At 41.8% G+C, this 23,348-nt stretch overlaps 4 protein-coding genes across 15 annotated transcripts; 3 read left to right on the plus strand and 1 right to left on the minus strand.

The window, feature by feature from the left end:
- Nucleotides 1–362: 362 nt before the first annotated feature.
- On the plus strand, nucleotides 363–13,501 carry LOC129588103 (dual specificity tyrosine-phosphorylation-regulated kinase 2-like). 12 transcript variants are annotated; one of them, XM_055482166.1, is made up of 3 exons: nucleotides 363–738; nucleotides 10,347–11,170; nucleotides 11,574–13,501. In XM_055482166.1, exons 2-3 carry the CDS (start codon nucleotides 10,397–10,399, stop codon nucleotides 12,318–12,320), a joined length of 1,521 nt encoding a protein of 506 aa, XP_055338141.1. In that variant the 5' UTR covers nucleotides 363–738; nucleotides 10,347–10,396; the 3' UTR covers nucleotides 12,321–13,501. The 12 variants fall into 12 exon arrangements, with proteins under 12 accessions (XP_055338141.1, XP_055338148.1, XP_055338149.1 ...); XM_055482173.1 differs by lacking the exon at nucleotides 363–738 and adding an exon at nucleotides 3,242–3,668; XM_055482174.1 differs by lacking the exon at nucleotides 363–738 and adding an exon at nucleotides 3,242–3,658.
- Nucleotides 13,502–13,772: 271 nt separating this feature from the next.
- Nucleotides 13,773–15,623, plus strand: LOC129588105 (malate dehydrogenase, mitochondrial-like). The gene is made up of 2 exons (XM_055482179.1): nucleotides 13,773–13,844; nucleotides 14,082–15,623. Exons 1-2 carry the CDS (start codon nucleotides 13,788–13,790, stop codon nucleotides 15,315–15,317), a joined length of 1,293 nt encoding a protein of 430 aa, XP_055338154.1. The 5' UTR covers nucleotides 13,773–13,787; the 3' UTR covers nucleotides 15,318–15,623.
- Nucleotides 15,563–17,841, minus strand: LOC129588106 (CCR4-NOT transcription complex subunit 9-like). Its single transcript, XM_055482180.1, has 7 exons — nucleotides 17,220–17,841; nucleotides 16,893–17,101; nucleotides 16,648–16,770; nucleotides 16,477–16,565; nucleotides 16,318–16,416; nucleotides 16,154–16,251; nucleotides 15,563–16,043 (listed from the first exon to the last, which is right to left on the minus strand). The coding sequence occupies exons 1-7, from the start codon at nucleotides 17,465–17,467 to the stop codon at nucleotides 15,779–15,781; spliced, it is 1,131 nt and encodes a 376-aa protein (XP_055338155.1). The 5' UTR covers nucleotides 17,468–17,841; the 3' UTR covers nucleotides 15,563–15,778.
- Nucleotides 17,842–19,167: 1,326 nt separating this feature from the next.
- On the plus strand, nucleotides 19,168–22,393 carry LOC129588233 (transcriptional repressor p66-beta-like). The gene is made up of 5 exons (XM_055482397.1): nucleotides 19,168–19,656; nucleotides 19,904–20,208; nucleotides 20,483–20,814; nucleotides 21,175–21,394; nucleotides 21,502–22,393. Exons 1-5 carry the CDS (start codon nucleotides 19,377–19,379, stop codon nucleotides 22,060–22,062), a joined length of 1,698 nt encoding a protein of 565 aa, XP_055338372.1. The 5' UTR covers nucleotides 19,168–19,376; the 3' UTR covers nucleotides 22,063–22,393.
- The last annotated feature ends 955 nt before the right edge of the window (nucleotides 22,394–23,348 follow it).

Genomic DNA, 23,348 nt, shown 5'->3' on the forward strand with positions numbered 1-23,348 from the left:
CTGCCCTACAAGTTACTGCAAGTACTTACTTAAACTTTCAGGCCACTAAATTTGTAAGTCAAAATTATTTTTCTGTGGGTATTCAGGACTCAGAATGAAATACGAACATTTAAAGTGAAATAAACAGTCCAACATGGCATTATTATGATCGAAGTCATTATTGAACCAAAATCAAAATGCTTCGCCTCGCCGAAGAAAGCGCCGCCGAACTTCGGCGGCCGAAAAAAATCTTTTTGCGGCTCCCGCGACGTTACCCGCTCTCAGGTCGGCAGTCAAAACCAGGTTTGCAGACTTCAATGTAGCGCAAACACGCCACCGGAGCGGAAGTACGAACGGCATGAGCATGACTGTGCTGCAGTTCGGTTGTTGAACTATTGTACGAGTTCAGAGATCTGCAGAGCTATAATTAATTTTGTGCTTTCGATGTCTCTTGCAGGCCTGCACTAAAGTTCATATAGTGATCAGTGAATCTAGTTCTCTTCAACTTAGACAAAAACGGGAATTTTGAACCAGGATAAAACTGCTGATATTTGTTTTGCAGGTCCATTTGACAGTCGAACACGCGGAAGAACTGGAAGTTTGGTTTTGCGTCGGACTCTGACGGAGTCGCAGCTCAGTCGGTTTACCGAAGTTGTGAGGAATAGGATGCTTTCTTCTCTGTACCTTCCTGGAACGATTCTCACGTGGCAGCAAGGACTGTGATCTGGAAATTTATTCGGTGAAACCGTGGGACAACAGGTAAATCTTTGTTAAAATACGGAGGAGCCAGTGTTATGTGTTTAATTGTTTGTTACAGTTTGTATGTTCAGTGAAGCTATAGACCCACAGTGCAGTGCGTTTTGTTTTTTTAAGTGGCCTAATTAATGGTCCTTGATTATAATTATTAGGAATGGTGGCTTCCTTTAGATAGCTTTTATATTGTAGAAAAATGTTTGGTTCAGTTTTTTAAGCTTTCATCGGCTTTCGCGAGTGGGTTTGACTTTTAATAGAACCGATTGATTGTCGACGTGCGAAGTTAGGTCCAGACGGCTCACCGATGCTTCCAGATTGCGATGTTTTCAGCGCATGAGACGCGTTAATTATCGGTAGTTGGAAATAATCTGCAGATATATTGTGTTCAGTTAACATCACTCCATTTTGAATAATTTATTGCAAACAATTACGTAAATCCGTGATTGGTAAGAGGTTTCTGTTCTCTTGAGAAAGTCGCTGAAGCATTAATAAACACTGTCTTGATAACTAGCAAGGCATGGCACCGTTTATTTACTGGTGAATGTCTGCCGACTACTACCCCGAGTAGGCTTTGTTTGTGCTGACTAAGAACTATGAAGTACGAGTGTTAAGCTGCGAACCAGCTCTCACCGTTTGCTGTCCCTTGTGTCCGCGCTGCGGATTTCCCATGTAAGTTGTGCACTATTTCATTTAGCCATAGGCTCATATTGCTGTTTGACGCTACCGTGGCGCTGCTGCAAACCGCTGCAATTCGCCTGGCAAATTATTTATATGGATTTTCATATGTGATTTCTAAATAATATTACGTAGCGTCGGAAAGGTATCAAGGAATGCTAAGATTAATACGTAAAGAAAACGATAAATCTCTGGTCTTAAAGATGTTTCCATTAGAATGCCGCTTACGGAGCTATCTTGAACTTTTCTACGTGTGCAATGTAAGAGCTTTTTTGCGTACTTTTTAGTATGCAATCTAAAAAAAGTACTTATGGTGAAGCGGCTTTCGTATTCTGTATTTTGCGATCATGCGAACAAGCTGCTGTTTAGGTTCAGAAGTGATCGTATAAGCAAGGTGTAAGATATGCTGTACCGCCGGTGTTCGTTTCTCTTGAAATGTTACTGATTGCTCAGTTAATAAGTGCGTACCATTTGTTAACATCACGGATCGTTCTTTGGCTAGTTACAGAGTATTGAGATAAACTCACCTTGGACAGTCCGGTTTTGGCTGTGACTTGTTCTTGCAGTTTTTAGCGATTGTAAATATGCTACTACTTGATGGTGTGCAATGAATTTTAACGTGTCGTATGATGCAGAATTGCAGATCGCTTAAATGGCGACAGTTTTATTTTGTTGTCGTGGTTGTTTTAGAGTTACCTATCTGTGCCGCGCTCAATGATAATTCCTTATGGTAATATCAAGTGATTTTCGGCTACTGCCCTAGAAATGGTACAAATTATGCTTAAATAAGTACACTTTAGTGCAGTAAATAAAGTATCACCAGATTGCGGGTTTTCTACTGAGTATGCTGTGCTTTCTCATATTTTTTTGTTAGATCATATTACCACGGTATCCCTTTGGTTCGTGCACTGATGTGAAGCATGATCATAGAAGATTACATTATTCTCTACGGCATAGTGGTTTCTTTTCTGAAAAGCATTTTGATCAGCCATCCTTGAATAGCCGGGGGCGACAATTAATGGGGATCTTTTATTAACATCGATCATAAGCAAAACTCACCGCATGAGTTACAGAAGTTCGAGATGCTGATTGTGAACACGGCACAGGAAGACATCAACAAGATAATTTCGTACAATATACTGTTGTGAAAGAAATGACTACGCGGTAGTTGACATAATATAATGATGTTTAGACTTTGCGAACAGTGCTTCTGAATATTTTCCATAACAAGATGTCTTCTTGGAGCCCTACGGTAGAATGAGGGTACTAAATTTTACGTGTACTGCAACGATAATATAATTGTATCATTACTCCTACTAGTCCTGCGAAATCCCGGCTGTCCTGTGTGTTGTGAAATGCAGATCACTCGTCGTACGTAGTCGTATTCATTGTGGTGGTACTTTCACCTGTTTTTTGTCTAATTTGTCTTTTTATCCTGAAGCTGAAGTTATGCTCTGAACGAACGAAGTTTGAAGTGTGGAACAGATCGAGGAATGGCGAAATTCAAAAGTTTTAAATCGTAACAGAATAACAAGTTAAAGGTTAATTGACCGGTATTCGGCATTGTACACTAGGTTCTAATTGTGAGGGTTTTATTACAGGCAAGTATGTGCAATCGAAAAATTAATAATAATTTTGGTGATAAGATATCTTTTCGTTCTTCATTCAGTGGCCGCTTCCTCTGCTGTGATCATTATTGGTATCGCCACTATTACTGTTTTTGTTGTTGTTCGAAACCACTATCTCTCGCAGCTGCGAACAGAAAATTATTGTTTTACCGCGGTCCAGCTGAAGACAGGCTTTTCCGTGTGTTCGGTTTAGACTTCGGTTTACATGAACTTCTGATTAAATACTGGATCGTAGTCAGCTTACAAAGTTTTGGAATGAACCCCACACAACCCAGTATTGATTTGGGCACATTACCCCCTAAATGCGTGATTTCTAGCTGGGATATTTTGTCAGACGGCAGTCTGGTTGGGCAGTGTCGAATCTGTCGACGTATACGAGTCGTGTACGAGTTTACAAATTCATCCAAACAGGTCGCTTGCAGATTTGCAGGCATCAGCTTCGTGCTTTCGAGTCGATAGTTGTTTCGTCTGATCGACTCATTACGCTTATTATTGTCTTTAAGTACTTTAATGAAGCGTTAAAACTGAGCAGCATGTTTCGTAATCAAGTGAGCTTTGTCTTGGATCTCGTGTATTATTGTAATGGAGCACCATCAATAATTTATGGCTGTTAAATCGGAACGGTATGACAGTGTAGGTGTATTGTACAGTTATAACTGTGCCTGAAAAGTGAGTTCTACTAGCTTTGGCGTGAATTGTTTCTCTTCTAAAAGAGTAATTAATTTTTTTTACCGGCTTTTGAATATTTGTTTTTAATGAATTGCTGCTTTTTAATAAAGCACCTTATCTCGGCGAAATCTCTCTTACGTTTATTCTCGGCGAACTTACGTTAAGGTATAAATATAGTTAACCGCGTGTTAGAATCTTGGCTTTTTTCATACAGCTAGTGTTTCATAATAAGTCTACTTGGAAAAGTGCCTGTTTAGTTTTTATTAATTCTATTAACTACCCCTTTGTGCCTAATACTTTTTGATGAAGTTTTTATGTGTCACTCCAAAGTGTGTATCGTATCGTACGGTAAGCATTGTAATTTACTTGCTAGTACGGTACTTGTAAGTTTAATTTGTGTTGTATAATATACCATTTTGTTTCTTTTTTTTCTATTTCTTGTATAAATTTGTATTGTATAATATACCATTTTGTTTCTTTTTTTCTATTTCTTGTATACCGTTGACGCCTCTGTGGTCTTGTGGTGTAAAGACTAAAATGTTCCTAACTGGACAACATCGGAGTGTAGCTAAAATGGTAAAGAATTAAGTAGCCTGGGATTTGCAAACGCTGTCCGGCATGACTGGTCATCTGACACAAAGCTTGAAATGTCTGTAATAAGCGTCTGCCCTGTCGGTTGAGTGTTTCTGGTTTTGAGTCTGTTTTGTCCAGTTCATGTCATGGCTGACGGGGCTCGAACTTTGCGCTAACAAAGAGGATTTTACTGCTTTCGCTCAGCAGCTCAAAACTGACCGCGTCAAAATAGTCAGCACTGCGCTGCTTCTTATCTAGCTCTGTCTAGTCTATCATGTCTTGTAGCCTGCAATCACATTTTGTGGTTACACAGTTTGAAAACTGGTCACTAGTTTGGTTGTTTCGGAGCTTTCGGTATACTTATGTAATTACTTATACCGTACTTACACACTGGATGATTTTCTGATTTAGTAAAAGGGTAAGTTTTTGATACTGGTACTGGAAAATAGTTTCGAGTTCTTCAGTATTATAATAATATGTAGGTTGACGAGTGTTAATATTCTACCGGTAATCATTAATGTTAAATTCGTAGAAACTGGAAAGCAGTCAGCCGTTTTTGTTGGTCGCGTAGTCTGAAAACTGCGTCTAGCTATAGTAGCATGTTGCAGTGTTTGACTAGGCTAGTGCCCCAGATCCAATATTAACATTTGGATTTTGTTTTGTTTCCGGAAAGTGTGTCCACGGAAATAGCTGCGTGGTACGTCTGGAGTTGAAAATGTGGGTTTTACATGTTATGCGCTGTTCAGAGTGTGTTAGCTGTTGGTGAGAAAACAACAACAAGTTAAGCATGCCGACCAGACAAGTAATGTCTGTATAGTTTACAGAAATGTAATCGACAGGAAATCAAAGGTTTTTTGAACTGTAGATGTGTGTCAGATTTCGCTGAGATGGATTTTACAACCTTTCGTAATCGATGTGTAGGTGTCGCAAATGCACACAAAATCTTGCAGTTAGGAAACTCTTGATAACCTTTTTAAGATCGCGGTGTCAGTACAATGTAATTGCGTTGTTAAAGTAGTTTTTCAGCTCGCGCGTCGCTAATTTGGACATGAAATCCTTGACAAATGGCTTTTCTGAAGATCTGAGCCCTCAGAAATGCCTCCTATGGTTTTCATTTTTTCCATGACCCGGTATGATTATTATGATCCTTTGGATTTAGATTGGGAATCGGGATTTTGCTGGTGCGTACCGTACCTGCTTTCGGCTATTAGTCACGATGGCCTCTACAAGCATGTTAATTTCAACCCACGTTTTGGTTTAACTTTTAAAGTATGATATACAGTGGATAGTCATACAAGGCTTGCTGGTTCATTGATACTGTTGAATAGCCGTCAGTGCAAGTTTTTATTTCATTTGCGCAGAGTCAGATAACTAATTGTTGATATACTTTTATCGTCCACTGGATGATTCACAATTTGTGTCTGCTCGTCGGCGTGAATACGGGTCGCAACATACACCGAACCTGTGTTAGTAGTGGTACTTGTGTCCATTTCTATAGAGCTAATTCACTAATCATTGTGGTACCTTGACATGGATGACGATTGGACCTTCATAACTCAAGGATTTTGTAAGAGAGTTTGACTTTGGTTATACATGCCATGTGGAGCGAAGTAGTCTGGTTTCTTTGTGCGCAGAGCCGAGCTGGCAGCGCACTCGCATGGTCAGTACTCAGTGTGTGCGAACGCACGGGGAACACCTCCCTAGTTGTCCGCAGTTGGATTTGATGCATATTCAGTCTTGTTCTACCGAGTAGCCAACCAAGGTCATTGTTACTGGTGGATTTCTATTTTTGCACATTCTCAGAGCTACCGCTCTGCGGATGTTTGTTAAAATTAGAGTCCCTGTTTCATTTATTTACTAGAAGCACCGCAATGAATATGGTATGTTACCTCTTTTTAGGTCTGACCTTACGTACTGTACTGTAGGGCGTATTTCTAATGCTGTGAATACCATGAATTTTTTGTTGGAAATCGATATCAAGCCTTCCAAATTTTGAGGTGTGCTTAAACGTCTTAGGGCCACTACAGTAGCACTGCATAATGGTAAACTGGTGATATATCGTGACGTTATGCTTCAGCATTATTATATAGTCATAGATGCAGATTATGAAGCGATGTAGATGCGGGCAAGCAACGTTTTTCAAAATTGTCGTTTTCCGAAATTACAGCAATCAGGGATCTGCGTACACTCGGACTTAGTCTTTTTTCGTGAATGCATGGGACGGGATGTTAAGTATTGTTAGTTCTGGTTACTTCAGGTAGATAGACCGATAGACGCAACCAGAGTGACTGGTCGGTTTGTAATATGTGAACCTACTGTCGAAAAGCGGTGGTGTCAAATTTGCAGCAGTGCTGAGAATGGCTCGTTATCCGTACACTTCCGCAGGATTACCTTCGTAATCGTGCAGCTTGACCTGTGCGAGGTCTTTATGAAATGAGTTGCTTGGCGTTTGCATGAACCATGGCGGCTACCAGTTAGTATTCCTCTCCGTTGTTAGTGGACTTTTTGGTCAGGGTTTTTTGAGACCAGTTTTTTGTCTTGAGGTTATGTCCATCGTAATTGAGCATCCGTAAACCTGGTATTCATGTGATTGCTCTTCTTGGTCGCGCGGTTAGATTGAGTTAATTTGTCGAACTCGTCGTTGTGCACATGAATACGTAGTATAGAAAAGTTTTCTGTTGATTTACCTTATTTAATATCATGAAAGCTGACATGAAGCGCAAACAATTAGGGCATGATCACGTCTTTCGGTACGTTGCGGCATTGGTGGTTATTTATCATCATGCATGTTAGTGCGCCCCCTCCCGGTTAGGTTTTTTATAATTATTGCTTCATGATCTTTGTTTGATCTCGAGATTTTGAATAAGAATGCGGTTGCTCAGACGATCTTCGACCACTATCTTTGCACTGGAAATGTTAGTGGTTCGCCGAGTTTCTGACTTCCTGTGCTGTACTTTTCTGCATGTATTGTGTTTTAGGTCGTTAGAGGGACCAAGACGTTTAGCTAAGATGTGTTCTGATGACGAGAATGCATGTTAGTGTAGCAATCAAAATCGTAGAGTCTCTACATATACGAGCAGCTTTGAATTCTGATGACGTTGTTTCTTTTGGCAGATATTGCAGACAGAAAGTGTTCTTCCGAACTGTGTCGCAGAGTGAGGGTTTTATTCAATCAAAATTTTATATGCCGATACGTGATTGTTGTCAGGCAGCCGTAGTATTTGACTGGGCGATCCTCGTAGATCACAAGAAATCTGGTACTGAATCAGTTAAAAATTGTACATGTATTATACATATATAGTTTTCTCTTGGAGAAAACGTTTTCAGTATCGTTTCACGTTGGGCGGTGACTTGATAACAAACTGTAGCACTCGTATGGTGGCAGTTGTGATTGCGGTTTGCATGACCTGACCGGAAGTTCGCTGAAAAATCTGTCTTTGAAACGGTAAAAGAAACAATATGACGGTACTGTCGGCCTGATGTGAACTGTAGTGCGCTCAGCCTGGTTGGTGTTGCACGGATGTTAAGAGCTTTTTATCGATTTCATAACCAGCTGAGAACCTGCATGGGCTTGCTTTGATTGTTGTACATGCATACACACGGTCTAGTCTGTACAAAACTGCAGAGAGAAAGAGACTAGCGGTCGTTTCTGTTCAGTTGTCACGAAAAGAGATTCCTACGGTCACAGAATCCATCTGCTGCATGTTATTGCTGCAGTCTGAATGATGTTGTATGCGATCGTAGCACACTGCACGAGCGAAATATCGGAGCAAGACAAGTGTTTGGCCAAGCTCGGCACTTGCTGGGCAAGATAGATCCGTTCAAGCCAGTCATAGTGCTCATATAGAGTCAGTTGAGTCGACCCATTTTTGATGATGTATGGTACTGCTGTTATACAGCATATGCGCATGTTCACTATATCGACGGAGAACGCGCTTTGGGTTACGAAACGAAAAGGCCATTTGGAATCTCTTGCTTTGTAAAGATAAGCGTGAAAGTGTATGGAAGATCATTTCTCTTATGGAGATTTTGTTATCGGGTTGGGATATCGTTGTGAACGAAATAATTGCATTACGAAATTTTTACCGGGATCGTTTGGTTCAGTCTCCGATAACGAGGAATGCAATTGTTGTCGTAAGTGTGAATTCGTGTTTTGGTTCGTAGTAAACATTAATTGGTTTGTGTGTAAACAGACGATGTGCCACCTAATAGAATGTGTAAGTGTAACAGTTTTTTACAATCATACACGCGCAAGCTTATTCATGTGGTTGGACTGAATTGGTAAAATTACTTGTTGGAGAGGAATGACCGGGACTAAAGTGTATTTCTGGCGTTTGATAACCACTGTGCGTAGTTGTGAATGGATATGCTAAGCTATTTTTGAATTTGCTGTTCAGGTAATTTCGGTTGAAGATGTGTTTTTGATGACTATTCTGGGAGCTTTTCTCTGCTAATATGTCTGGACGGCACATTCTGCAGTGTATTGGCGAATGGCTGGTGTTTTTCGATTAGTATCGTAGAAGTATGGATTTTTCTTCGTTGGTAGAAAGCCGAGTAATGGGCGTAACTGATGTATTGCTGGCTGCACATTTGGCCCACTTTTTCAATTACTGGCAAACTTTCGGTAAATTTACTTGGGTCAGAGGATGTACTCGTTTCTCATTATTGATACACTGACGAATGTTCTGCAACGATGGCGGAAGCGGCGAATGTTTCTTATATGCGGCATTCCAAAGGGATGTAGTCCGGAATATGTCTGAAATGATTTATAAATAATTACTTATACAACCGCATTTTGTGGGGTATACTCATTTTGCATGTTTGATAACGCAAACACACGCATGCATCGTAGTAGTCAGGTTAGTCGAGACGGAAAGGGCACGTCGGATAGATGACGACGTACTTCCTTTTTGATGTACGGAAAACAAACGCGGCAATGTTGGCTAGTTTCCTCTTCATGCAGGAAGAATTATTCAGTATGTGATTCCATTTTTTCATAAGTAGTGTGATTTGTGCAATCAGAATTGCCGCAATACTGGCTGTCTGAGTTTATCCAAGCATTTGCAACTACGGGCTACAAGACCGTTTGCTCTTTTCAACAGCAGATGATGCGTATCGTATTTATGCCACAAAGGGACTTGCGATATTTCATTATTGTAAGTAAATAAATATTGGATCGGTGTTTATTGCCGCAGACATTGCTAGCTACTTTGGAGATTTCGGACTGTCGTTATTATCGGGTATGTCACCACTGTCTGTGGTAATGCATGTAAAGGACATTTCAGATGTTGATTTACCTCTAAACGTTTATATGCCTGCCGTACATAAAGGTTTTCTGTTCCGTTCTGTATCGATGAAGCAGGCAGTTAAACAATATTTTGGTGTGTTTACTAGATGTAAAATTCAGACTGTATCTGTTCGTTACGTATGTCTTTTTAATTTGCCATTTTGGAGTGGCAAGAATTTCCCTCACGCGAATGTCGAGTATTCGGGACAAAAAATTACAGCTTTCGGACCGGAAAATATTGAGCACTGGGTTTGTCAATGATAGCGCTTATTTTTTGGTGAAATAATTGGTAAATTTAAAGTTTTAAAGCTAGTGAATTGAAGTGAGGAGCTGGCTGAGTCTTTGCGTAACTAGCTCGGTGTGACGTTAATCTCCAGGGCTTTTAAAGGCAGTGGAATGTAATCGGACTTTGGCAGGCAGCATGGTATTATTTTTGATTGACATAACCTATATACACCATTCTCGTAGGCAGCGAGTACGAGAGTTCGCGGAAGTGCAGGGTAAATGGTTTTGATGCTACTTTGGACAACTACGGCGAGCCGATACTGCCTGCCCTTGTTAACATGTTTAATGGGACAGTTTATTTTGCATTAAATATCAGTAATAATTAATCGTGCCAAATATAACTCACTATCTCTTACTTCGGGTTTCGATGGATCGTGATCCAAAAGTTTATTTGTTTAAAATGTGTTCGCTGGGGGAAGAACAGTGAATTGGCGCGTTGACCCACAAACTTGCCTGGAGTTTTCGCATAATTCTTATTGGAAACTGTTTGTTTTCAGATCAGCAATAATTAGCGGAGCGTTGACTGTGAATCCGCTGGTGTGTCGCTATGCCGACCGGAAGAGCGATGCCACATTTGGGTGACGCGTCAAACATATTATTACCGCCCATTACGAAGCTGGCTAGCAACATGAGTGATATCAACTTAAACGGACAGGACGATGGCTTGAACGGTGGTAGTAACTCGCCGGATGGGGAAGTGCTGGGCTTTTCGCAGGTCATGAATGGCCACAGCAATGGCACCGCGTCCCGTTCTCCGCAGGTGACCCGCTCCGTGGGCAGCTTGATGTCCAGCAGCACCGCCACCAGCGCCACTAACGAGCATTACCTGACATGTGATCACGCCTTTAAGTTGTACCACAATATCCTTACGAATTTCGAGAAGCAGGAGATCTTCAGCTATTCGCAGATTTACTGTGTCGGTTCGCGGGCCAAGAAAATTCAGGCCACGTTCAATGGGCCGATGAATGGCGGCTACGATACGGAAAACGGTTCGTACCACCACGTGATCCATGACCATATTGCCTACAGATACGAAGTGCTGAAGATTATCGGAAAAGGTAGTTTCGGACAAGTTGTCAAGGCCTACGACCACAAAACCCACACATATGTGGGACTGAAGACTGTACGCAATGAGAAGCGCTTCCATAAGCAAGCTGACGAGGAGATTAAGATACTTGAACATCTCAAGCGCTTGGACCACGACAATTCAATGAATATTATCCACATGTTGGATAACTTTGTATTTCGCAACCATAAATGCATCACTTTTGAGCTGCTATCCATGAATCTCTATGAGCTCATCAAGAAAAACCGCTTTCAGGTAAGGTAGTGCATTGAACTGGTAATTGTGACCAGCTCATTCGCAGGCGTCAACAGTGCAGTGGAGTTTGTTGTAAAGGAAACTGTCTAGTATACATGTACTGTATGTGCAGTAGTTTGATTTACCGTTTTATTACTGTAAAGTAGCATAGCTGAATGCACTGATTTCCTTGATCAACCGGAAACTGCTGCTTAAAATAATGAAACCGTCAAGGGACGATGATCCACAGATACGGATCATATATCGCTGGTTTTTAAGGAACCTTTACCCTTTTTCTAAACATACTGCGATAATAAACATACCTCAATATTAATTTGCTTGCGATGAAACGTATTGCGGTAATATTAATTTAATGGCGGCTATTTCCACTGATTTCTCGCTTTAATAAGCGCACCTTTTACAGGGTTTCAGTTTGCAATTGGTTCGCAAATTTGCTCACGGAATACTCCAGTGTTTGGATGCCCTTTACCGGCAGAAAATCATCCACTGTGATCTGAAGCCAGAGAATGTGCTATTAAAGCAGCCTGGAAGAAGTGGCATTAAAGTAATTGATTTCGGATCTAGCTGTTTCGAGCACGAGCGCATTTACTCGTATATCCAGTCGCGTTTCTATCGGGCACCGGAAGTGATTTTGGGTGGCCGGTATGGCATGGCCATTGATATGTGGTCGTTTGGATGTATTCTGGCTGAGCTCTACACCGGCTTTCCTCTCTTACCGGGCGAAGACGAGGGCGATCAGCTAGCGGCTATGATCGAATTGCTGGGGATGCCACCGGAGAGCATGCTGGAGACGTGTAAGCGTTCAAGAAGTTTTTTCTCCTCCAAGGGTATCCCCCGCTACTGCTGTGTTACAACCAATGTGGATGGTCATGCTTTGCTCAGTGGGACGCGAAATAAGCGCGGCAAATACCGGGGACCGCCCAACAGTAAGGATCTCGCAACTGGCCTCAAAGGATGTGATGATACATTATTCCTGGATTTCATTCGGCGCTGCCTCGACTGGGATCCTACGACGCGGATGACGCCGCCGGATGCTGTGCGTCATCAATGGCTGAAGCGTCGACTGCCGCGACCTCCCGGAAACGGAGAAAGCCTGGGTGCCAAGTCGCAAGTCCTGGCGCAAGTGCTGGCAGATCGGGCGAACAACTGAAGGCGTGCACGCATTTTATCTGTACACATACCATGATTCTTTCCTCTGCCATATAAATTTCTCGTGAATCTCCTGTCCAAATATATGGCTATGTTGCTCTCGCTCCGTGCACGGGGCAAGCCTGGATATTGCCTCAGGCGCTGAAATGAGGGAAGTGGAAAGAACCTGGACGTCCTGCTAATAATTTGCTCCTACTCTTCCGATACTGATGGAATTTTGACCAATTTACCCGCAGTGGAATTCACAGCATATCTGTGAGGCTGACGGGTTTTGTTCCCCTGTCTCGCATAAATTGTTTGAACTTGAGAAATTTGTTAAAAAATGGAACCGCCGAAAGGAATATCAGTTTTTTATCTGCCACAACTCATGTATTGTTACTTTTTGATTGTCCCATTCCCTCTTTCAGTTATTCCTATCTCTCCTCTTTCTTTCTCTCTTCTTACCGGTTAATCTCGGCTGGTTGGAACATGGGCGTTTGTTGTGGAGGTGCAATCAAAGCTTGGTTCACAATATTGTTTGGCGTTGAGCGACTTAACGGATAACCTGAGTTGGATTGTTTGCTGTTTTAGCGCTCTCTTTTCTTGTGTTACCTTTTGGTAAAACTAATTTTTGGTTTCTCGCTTTACTAGATCTGCGGTGTGTATCTAATAATTTTTGAACTGGCTCAGTGTTTTGTATCCAGAATGCCCGTCCAATGGCTCAGGTTTCCCCATCTGTTTCTCTTCTTTAAAGATAAAGAGTTCCTATCGGTCAAGTGAACGGTCTCTGCCACCATGAACAGCAGCTCTCACTTTTGTTTGGATTAATGGACTAAAAGCAGTCATCACTATCAGTACAATGTAAGCCGATCATGGATCCAGTTCGATAACTCGGTTACTGGTTAGGATTCAGTTTTCATTGGCTCACTACTATGAACCTGTAATGTGTACCGAATCTTTTTTCTGTGATCCATGTGTTTACGTATTGTTCGGGGCTTTCGCTTTATCCATTGGAAATTTGGATTTTGGCCCGAATGATTAACGAAAAGCTGCAGACTTTATTCCATTACGGTGGAATCTGCTGTTTGCTTTCTGAATTGCCTCTCCGTTATGCTGTACATACATATCTGTCTACAATATTTTGTATTTCATGGCAGCACAATATGGAAAATAAATTATTCCTGTATATTTCATATTCTTTAACGTCTTTAAAAATTTGAGTGTAACTCCCTTATCGCATGCTAGCATGAAGTTTGAATTCGTTAGTGTAAATTGTAAGTTGCAATATTAAGGTCACGAATCTCACAGTTACCGCGTGAAATGATAATGGGTTGATCACGCATGGAAGTCGGATGCGTGAAATGTCTTGAGTTACATGGGGGAAGATTGCAGTATTTAATCACTGACTTCCATCCGTCTTGTTAGTTACCTAGATTTGAGGTATATTGTCATCCGTGACAAAAATCGCAAAACTCTAAAAAACAACAGAATGCAGGAATTTCCAATCAGGAGTTTTTTGCAAGTTGGACAACACATCTGGAGTAAGGTAAACGCTATCTACACCTTGGAAGCATATCTTAACAAAAACTGTAAACTTTTTACTGCTGATTCTTCCAAAATATCGTACGATAATAAACCATTACGCACATGATTTATGATTTGATACGATTCATGGTGTAGTGGTAAGTACTTATCAGCACACCGCGCACAGCCGAGAGCGGACCGGTTTAGCAATATTAGCCATTAGGTACAGTAAGTACTGTACTTGTTACTTGTACCGTAGATGGGAGCCGATCACCCGTTTGCCAGACACTGCACATACAGATATAGGATAGGAGGCATAAGATATCCTGCACGGCTTTCTTATCAAAAGAGAGGTTGTTCCGAAACTCAGCACTTCACCTTTTCGTTTTATCGAACTCATTTCGGTGGCAGTTATCAAATTTCGCAATTATCTTGCAACATGTTGGCATCCAGTATCAGAGTACTTCGTCAGCAGCCACTGGCGTACACCATCGCCAAAGCTGCTGCCTCGTCGAAGAGTGGTTCTGAATGTAAAAGCGGATGGAAAGCTGTCGTGCTGGGGGCGTCCGGAGGCATCGGACAGCCACTGTCTCTTTTGATGAAAGAATCCCGTCTTATCCAGCAGCTGGCCTTGTACGATATTGCCCATACACCGGGCGTGGCGGCCGATCTGAGCCACATCAACACAGGGAGCCGCGTGACGGGCCATTTGGGTCCTGATCAGCTGCAGGAGGCCCTGACGGGCGCCCATGTCGTCATCATCCCCGCTGGCGTGCCACGCAAGCCCGGAATGACGCGGGATGATCTCTTCAATACCAACGCGTCCATCGTGCGAGATCTGGCCGATGCCTGTGGCAAATACTGTCCGGAGGCGCTGATTGGAATCATCAGTAATCCCGTGAATTCCACGGTGCCCATCGCCTCGGAAGTGCTGAAGAAACGCGGTTGCTACGATGAGCACCGTGTTTTCGGTGTGACCACACTGGATATCGTGCGCGCCAACACGTTCGTCGCGGAGAAGAAGGGATTGGATCCGCAGCAGGTCAATGTGCCCGTCATCGGTGGACACGCTGGCATCACCATTATCCCGGTGATTTCGCAGGCGTCACCGCCGGTGCAGTTCCCGGCCGAGGAGCTGGACAAGCTGACCAAGCGTATCCAGGATGCGGGGACGGAAGTGGTGAACGCCAAAGCCGGCGCTGGATCGGCCACGCTGTCCATGGCGTACGCGGGAGCACGCTTCGCCTTCTCGCTGCTGCGCGGATTGATGGGCGAGAAGAATGTCACTGAGTGCGCCTTTATTAAGTCGGATGTGACGGATGCTAAGTATTTTGCGACGCCGTTGATACTGGGTAAGAAAGGTTGGGAGAAGAACTTTGGATTGGGCAAGTTGAGTGATTACGAGAAGCAGCTGGTGGAGAAAGCGCTGCCCGAATTAAAGGCCAGCATTAAAAAGGGCGAGGACTTTGTGTCGCAGACATACAAGGGCAAATAGGGTGGTTTTGACGTACAGAGCAAATTTCTATAGTGAAATCCTAATTTATGGTTTAGTTTTCTCCTTTATTTTATTTTGCCGCTTCATGTTTTGAGACTTCTTATAATGTGCGGTTGGTGTTCGCCTTATCATTAGTTACCGTCATACCGAAGCTGCTAATTTACTCTAACATTAATTTTTTTGGAAATCTGTTTTAAGGCAGTTGTTCTGGTACTTGTGCAATGTGTAGTCCAGTTGACTAAAATTTGCAGTCCATTTATTTCTCTGTTAAGAAAACTTACAAATAATAATTATTTACAGCAACTGTCCGGACATGTGGCGACAACATGTGGTAATTAATGTAGTTTTTATAAAAACGGAATAAAAGAACAAAATCATCTAAAAAATGAGAGTGTTACACAGCATAGTCAGTAAAAATCTGAAATCATTTTCCATTGCGAAGTGGGAAAAAACAGTTTGGTCTAGCGACTCTGGTTGTCGACCTGTCGAGTGGGAATATCTCGAAAAAAAGTACTGCCGGGTAACACATTATTCTGAGTTGTGGGTGATATAACCGTGGTTGCATCACCATTGGGAAAAAGAGCACTGACGGCTGCTGAAGACATTCCGATATTACGACACAGAGTTAACATCCATTGACCCAGTGATCGATCCTCCTTCAGCTGGCTGAGAAATGTATTATCCTGAAACTTCGCAGGAAACACGTTCCGTAATGCTTCCCGTGCCCTGAATGAGATAGAACAAACAATTAACTACAGCAAAAGCTCATAAATCATCATAAGTATGCAAAATGCGATAAAACTCTTCCCCTCCAGAAACGAAATTGTACCACTCACCGCTGGTGTTCAGAAAATCGTACATAGCATCGGAGAACGTGCTTAAACAGGCGGTTAGAGTTTCTTCCGTCCAGTGGCAGATTCTCTATCATTTTACCCTAAAAAACCAATAAATATTAATATCACAAAACACGAATTCGTAAGCAGCATCATTCAAAACGTACTAGAACGTTAGCAACGTGGGTAAAACGGTCGTAAGTGGCACACATGTAGGCCAATCCTTTCTCGTCTGACAAAATTTTTTGAACAATAAACACAGCAACCTGGAAACACAAGTTGTTATTTTCAACCCAACTACGGCATCAGGCTAAATTGCGACCTACAGTTTTTGACAGATCTGTTCCACTTTCCATTATTTTGAGACAAAGCGGAATAATTTCAGAATTCTCGGCTTGCAAAAGGTAAGGCACCACTGCAATTAAAAGAAATCAGGAAACATGTATTCGATGGTGCTAAAATCCATTGCTAGATGTTTTAGTAGGCAATTCGGTTACCTTCGGGATCATCTGTCTTGACTAAAGCTCCGATAACACCAAGGGACGTCAAACGCAGATATTCGAATGGTCGAGTATTATGTGAGCTGGACAGGAAAGGATACAAAAACATCGGAATTCGCGCTGAAATGAAGAGTCAAATCACACAACGCGCTACGCGCAGAACATAAGCGTATGTGGGCAGCGCTATATTGTTACACACAGTAAAACACGAGTACGCTCGGTAACATTCGAAATACACAAACCTTCGAGGAAAGGTTTCCGTGTTTCGTTGTGCGATGCCAAGCACTGCACCAGCGCCAATGCATTACAGACTCGATTGCTTTGGTGGGCAGAAAGTGTGTTGGGTTCCATTAAAATGTATGTCTCCGTAACTTCCTGCAGCAATGCAGCCACCGCCCCGAACGAATGCCAAATCCAGAGGGCCAAATCGGGAAATTGTTCTCGCCGTTTACTAAAGAAGAAAACCACTTTGCACCAGCGGGACGCTGTCAGAAATACAACCAATGCATTGAGATTATTCTAGACCCTAAAGCCACATCCGTAGGCAATGAGAATTGTGCAACGCAAACCTCAGTTCGAGAAGAGCACGCTCACGAGTCCGCGGATCACAGACATCGACAATCCACTGCTGGATCTGTTCGGGTGAAACTGGCTGCACAGGTGACGACGTACTGGACGGCAGTGCATTTGGAATAGACTGGCTGGCCGCGGCAGCCACGGCGCCCGACAACACAGCCCCTCCGCCTGGCCCCGTTCCCTGCAGGTTAGCCAAACGCGAGGCCATGTCACTGTCTGAATCCCACGAGCGGTAGATCATTAAGGAGACAGCAGTTCACCAGAGGAGAGCAGCGGCCCCAGGAAAACTGGAGTGGACACCAGTGCAAAACCAACGAAAACACGTTAGAGGCTTCACTTCAACTACCCACGGGATTCTGGCTCCGCAAAGCGTTCAGGCTACTTTTCAATTTCGAAGGAGCAGATTGTGTAAAGGAACGTATCGGAAAGTGATCACAATCATATCACAAGAATGTGACAAGATCGTAAGGCTGCGTACAAGCGTATCATCACTTCATCTGTTCTTTATGATCAGTCAGAAAAAGGGATTTAGTGATTTTAGTCTTTTAGAATTAAAAGTGATAGAAATAAAACATCACTGTGAGCAGTCATCACTGTGACGCTAACAAGTACTGTAAGTACTGTACGGTGTACAATGCGCCAGACTGCACTGCCACTACGAACGTGTTGCACTAGCACAGTAAAAAGTAAAATACTAATAAATAAATAATAATAAAAATATTACTTATCGTTTATATTAATCTTGTTTAAAGTACAATAAAAATATCTGATTTGCATAAGTACTTTATTAATTTGAAGTTGTTACGTATACGGCTAACAATAAGTACACCAATAGTTACGCCAAGGGTATACTGACACAATATTCTATCTGTTAATATCTATTTAAAAAATTTTAAATATACAAATATTTGTAGATATATATAGAACTATATCTATAAAAATAATAGCAAAACTAAAACAATGGAGCAATAATATCTCATTTTATGTATATATTATGCGTACTGTATGTCCAATACTCTGGTCTGTCTGCAGCTTGTACTTACGAATTAATTTCCATTTGTAACTTTATTATGGTATACTATAAAGTGCATATCTACAAAGCTTCGAAATAAAATTTTAAACCGCGCTATTTACCTACCTATTGAACAGAGTTTAAAAAAGAAAGTTTTCATTTATTGTTATTGTTTGCCCAATGAGTATGGAATAAAATACATTATGTTACCTACCGGTAACATGTATTATTGTAATGCAGCTGATCCAAAAAATTTAAAGGCTACAGTACTGTACCTTTTAAGGCTTTAAATTTTTGCATCAGCAATGTACTGCTTACACGGTATATACACTGTACAGTCAAACAAATTAATTAGTATTAAAGAAAGTATTAAAAATGTCATGTAGAGCGATACTACATAAATTCATAAAGCACTGTATTTTTATAAACGAAGTATAGGTAGTTGACAACAAAAATCGTGAAAAGCATTCACTCGCGGACCGCAGCTAGAATACGGAAAACACAACTTGACAATGAGACACATAATACTAAAATAAGTGCATTAATAAAACAGAACTATCTGTTAATAGATAATAACTAAGTAGTAATAACGTAATAAGTAACAATGGCACAAAAATTATACAAGAAGAAACTTTCTGTAACTTGCTGCTAAATGTATAGTTCTAAAATAGTGCTTTATACACGGTGACCATAACTTTATAGCCGGCAACTGATAAAAATAAAATAAGATACATAGATAAAACAAAACTGATTGTACTACCGCACCTTTTGTCGAATAATGTACGAGTTGTGCTGGGGCGTGTTAAGTTTCGTAAGCCAGAAATTGATTTGCTCTTACGTAGAATAAACGATAAAATAATTTATTAAATCCCTGTACGAAGTATCCATGCGGCAGCAGCATGAATAGCAAATTCTAACAACGTTCAAGCTCAAATCTCCAAACTGAAATGCATTCATTGAAGCTGGCCTCACACACACGTGGTCTGGTGCGGTCGTCGCATTCATTGGTAGACCGTTTTTTGGGAGATTGAAAGACACTTGCGAACTGGTTTTCCAGTGTTGACCTTCATCTTCAACGTTTCAAAATTACCATTATTATCTTTGGATGGCACTAAACTGATTTTTTTCAACTAGAAAAATGTCCGTTATCATAGAAAACAGCCGGCCTAAGATTTTGGTCCTATCCAGCGGTGGTGCCGTGGATTCGGGAACAAATGCTACCATTGTTAATGGTGACGAATCACTGATGAAGTCTTTGGAGGATTCTGATGTTGTTATGGAAGAGCCTCCTGCTCAACAACCTTTGCCTATTGATATACCTGATGATTCTACTAAAAAAGAAGAATTGAGTAATGGGATTGTGAGGAGTGAGTTGCCTCAGATCATTAGCAGCGATGTGGAAATGGAAAATCTATCAGGTAAGCCTGCACGATCTTTTGAAATTGTTTTCTGATTTATCGACTGTTAGATCACTGTGGACATTTTTTTGGGTGTAAAATATTCCCTAGAATCTTTTTTCCGAATAGTTTTATGGTGTTGGTATTTTTAGACTATGGTGAAACGAATTACTATGTTAAATAATAGATTATGTTGATACTACTTATTATGATATTATCATTTACAAATGCAAAAAGCTTGCTGATACTGTTAAATCGCTATTTGTAGGCGCTTCTAGTGAAATCCCTGTTCCTTCCCGTTCTTCCCCAGAAGCGGAGCTGCAGATAAAAGAACTGCAAGCCGAATTACTGCGAGAAGAGACCAAGCTTACATTAATGAAAAGAATTTACCAGCTACAAAATCAACCGGTGAAACAGGAAAAACGGGAAGAATCAACGGGAGCAGAGCGTAAAGGTCAGCACAGTAAAGCAGCAGCGGCTGTCGTGCTGCAACAGAATGGCATCAAAGCCAACAAGAATCAACCCGATGGAGCAACAGGGAAAAGTGACAAGCAGTTTGCACGAGATGCCAGGGTAAGCGTTTGCAGTTAATATATGCAAAGAGAAATAATTGCAGCTAATTCGTTGCGAAATTTGTTAGTAAAACTGTTTCGGTATCACCCAGAATTTCTTGATTTGGGGGAGGCCGAGATAATTATGTATTTATGCTGCACTGCATAGTAGCGCTGTGCATAGGTTGAAAACTAAAAAATGGCTGGAATTCCACAGTTTTGCTCGCAGAGTATGTTTTGATTATTCTCTTTATTTGCGTAATTTAAGCGAAAATCTTAAAAACTGCGAAATGCAGAAGACACAACCTGTGCTGAAATATCAGCAGAATGCAACGACTGGCCCCGGCTACGGCGGTTATTCAGGACCTGCCGCGGCAGTTCAGAATTCGCGCGCGCAGCCAGCGCCACCAACACCCCAGCCTCCTCCGCCTGCACAAAAACCACAACAACACCCTATTGAAACACTGGAACAGCAGTTCTCTAACGACCGAATTACTTTGCGGCGTCAGATGGAAAAATCCATAATGCAGATTGTACCTCCTAAACCACCTCTTCCTGATATAAATTTCATCCCCAATACCGTTTGCCCGGATTTCGTTGCATTATTGGGGATGGAATTGGCAGCGAAGTTAGTTTATTAAAATTAGGAAGCAGTCTAGATAATTTCACTACCGTCAGCTATTCATTAAAGAAGTATTGCACAATTCATTAATGTTTACACTTTGAAATTTTTGCTGACTTTCTTCTGAAATTTTTTTCGTTTGTTTCAAATTATTTATGCGAGTGAAACACCAGTGGCACTTTTTTTACCAATATCAAGAAATATTCTGGGCGGTATGATAATAGTTATTTGAATGCTTGTTCTAGACTTTGCAGATTATTAGTGTAATACTGCAATGCGGGGTTATTTTTGTATGAACAATTATCATTAAATTCATAGTGAATGGTTTTGCCTCTTATAAATGTCTGTGGTTGTATTTTCGTTTAGCTATGCCATAAATGGCAAAAATCTTATCGATCAATCCAGTTATGTGGAACCTCACCAATGTCTTAAGTGCGGCGAAGATGTCTGTCCGTTATGGAAAGTCGATGCAGAAAATCATCCTACGGTGGTCTGTGAATCCTGCTACTATGCAGCAAGGAGTACGGTATCGCGAACGGGTCATCTTGACGCTCTTAAAAAATCGTTCGCAGATGTTCTTGATAAGGTTAGTGTAAAGCATGGCTATTGCAACCTCTGTACATTTTAATTTCTTAATGGCCGGAGACTGACACTGTGCTGGAATTCAAAATTGAATGCTTGACGTGGTTTTAGGAGCGCGATCTGGAACGCTCACACGCAGCGGCGATGGAAAAAGCCAAAGCGACAGCACCTCCGCGGACGGTAAACAAACCGGCGCCCCTGGTTCCCACCTATCCCAGCAACGCCAACGTGCGTAGTCAAGTGGCATCGACCATCGTCAATAATCATCACGGCGGCACCAACAGTAACAACTCCCACCATATTGTGCGCAGCAGTCCCAAGCAGTCGTCTTTCTACAACCAGGCCGCCGGTCTGGCTCCTCACCACAGTCAATCAGCGGGCCTACGTCCCGCATCATCCCTGCCGCCGGCCCCGCCCGCCAGGAATTCCAGTAAGCCTCCTATCTCATCGCCCTACGCCCCGATGGCCATGCCGATTCCTTTTGCCCCCACATCGACATCTAACCGACAACAGCAACATGTTTTGCGTCAGTCCGCCGATGTCCAGAGGCAGTACCTTTTAGATATGATCTCACGGGCACCAAAGCAGCAGTCGGCGCCGGCTGGAGGGGGGCGCTTGGAGGAAAACTTGACTTGGGCTACGCCAATTGGTGTTATGTTTTGGATTTGTTAGGCAGCCGCTTTTGTGGTTGAATCCGTTTTTTGCTCGAGCAGAGAATTTGTGCGTTCCGGTTGGACATGGTTTGCATAAATCGGTTTCTGCCGAGAAGTGAAAACTGGCTGGTTAAGTCATGGGAAATGTTGTTTTTAGTCATAATCAGTTTGGCTACTTTTTTGGTCGTTTTAAACAAAACTTTACAGTTATTTGGTAAGGGTTTGCGGACTTTTTTAGTTTTGCTTAATTGAACTAGCTGGCACAGAACAATAAATTATTGGACAATTTTGTCATCAAAATTGTTTGAAATGAATTCTTGCAGGATGCGGTTTGTTGAAATTGTACATCTTCATGGGATTAAACTAGCTGATTAACTTACTGTTTTGTTATTTAATTTTTTGTGGCTCGAGTAATGTTTTGGAAGCAGTATGATTGTATTACGTTACGCATTTTCGTTGAGTCTATCTTGTATTATATTTGGGTTTTATATTTCCGATTAAGTCTTTCTATGTAGAAATGATGTACAAATATAATTTTGTTTAGTATTCGTCAAACGTGTTGATCGGTCTTCCAAAACATCTGTTTTGACGCCGGACCACCGAACTACAGCGATGCAATGGATTGAGCCGGTATTAATTTAACTTATCGATGAAGTTTAATATTATCCGACACTTGCATTCGAGTATTTTATGGGTAAGCGAGAAAAGGAAAGAGGGCGGAAGAGAGATCAAGTTTGTGCACACGTAACGCTACTTTTACCGAGCCGGCAAATTCAGAGTCAGTGCATTATGCACCGCCACCGGTGCCCACTACCCAACAAACTGCGCCCTTTTCAATACCAACGTTCTGATTGAAAGTTCAAACAAGTTGGCACATGGCATAAATAATAAATAGCCCTATAGCCGGCTATAACCATGCGTCTAGACCGTCTTTTTCGACATGTGTTCTGGATAAATGTGGTCGTACATGTTTCGGAGATCACAAGCGCTACCATCATCGCTCTAATAACACGATATGTGTAACCTCTCCGATCCAGATAACGGCTGTTCACCTTTTGCACACGGCCACCGCCACGGACGTCACAAACGTTTCTTTCGCTTGAATCGACCGCTTTTCAACATACATATGTGCATATGTTGTAAAAACATCTATAAGTGTAGATTCAAAGCGAACAACAAAAAAATTCGTTGAGTGCATGTGCACCGGCTAAATTCGTGCTTATGTAGCTTGCTCATTTATGCAACTTGTTCATTGAGTCTTGAATAAGTAAAACAAACGCTGGTTTTACTTTCAACTGTTAACCA

The sequence above is a fragment of the Paramacrobiotus metropolitanus genome, unplaced genomic scaffold (genome assembly GCF_019649055.1).
Source record: "Paramacrobiotus metropolitanus isolate TYO unplaced genomic scaffold, Prichtersi_v1.0 Parri_scaffold0000028, whole genome shotgun sequence".
Taxonomy (NCBI): domain Eukaryota; kingdom Metazoa; phylum Tardigrada; class Eutardigrada; order Parachela; family Macrobiotidae; genus Paramacrobiotus; species Paramacrobiotus metropolitanus.

What these genes read in the sequence shown, in the direction of transcription:
- LOC129588103 (XM_055482166.1), top strand. Translation starts at nt 10,397, where the DNA reads ATGCCGACCGGAAGAGCGATGCCACATTTGGGTGACGCGTCAAACATA. An exon ending in TCAAGAAAAACCGCTTTCAG is followed by an intron (nt 11,171 to 11,573) that starts GTAAGGTAGTGC and finishes CACCTTTTACAG; the next exon opens with GGTTTCAGTTTGCAATTGGT.
- LOC129588106 (XM_055482180.1), bottom strand. Translation starts at nt 17,467, where the DNA reads ATGATCTACCGCTCGTGGGATTCAGACAGTGACATGGCCTCGCGTTTG. An exon ending in GAACAGATCTGTCAAAAACT is followed by an intron (nt 16,417 to 16,476) that starts GTAGGTCGCAAT and finishes TTGTGTTTCCAG; the next exon opens with GTTGCTGTGTTTATTGTTCA. An exon ending in CCCACGTTGCTAACGTTCTA is followed by an intron (nt 16,252 to 16,317) that starts GTACGTTTTGAA and finishes TTGGTTTTTTAG; the next exon opens with GGTAAAATGATAGAGAATCT.
- LOC129588233 (XM_055482397.1), top strand. Translation starts at nt 19,377, where the DNA reads ATGTCCGTTATCATAGAAAACAGCCGGCCTAAGATTTTGGTCCTATCC. An exon ending in AGTTTGCACGAGATGCCAGG is followed by an intron (nt 20,209 to 20,482) that starts GTAAGCGTTTGC and finishes TGCGAAATGCAG; the next exon opens with AAGACACAACCTGTGCTGAA. An exon ending in TCGCAGATGTTCTTGATAAG is followed by an intron (nt 21,395 to 21,501) that starts GTTAGTGTAAAG and finishes ACGTGGTTTTAG; the next exon opens with GAGCGCGATCTGGAACGCTC.
- LOC129588105 (XM_055482179.1), top strand. Translation starts at nt 13,788, where the DNA reads ATGCAGGAATTTCCAATCAGGAGTTTTTTGCAAGTTGGACAACACATC. An exon ending in GACAACACATCTGGAGTAAG is followed by an intron (nt 13,845 to 14,081) that starts GTAAACGCTATC and finishes CTTGTACCGTAG; the next exon opens with ATGGGAGCCGATCACCCGTT.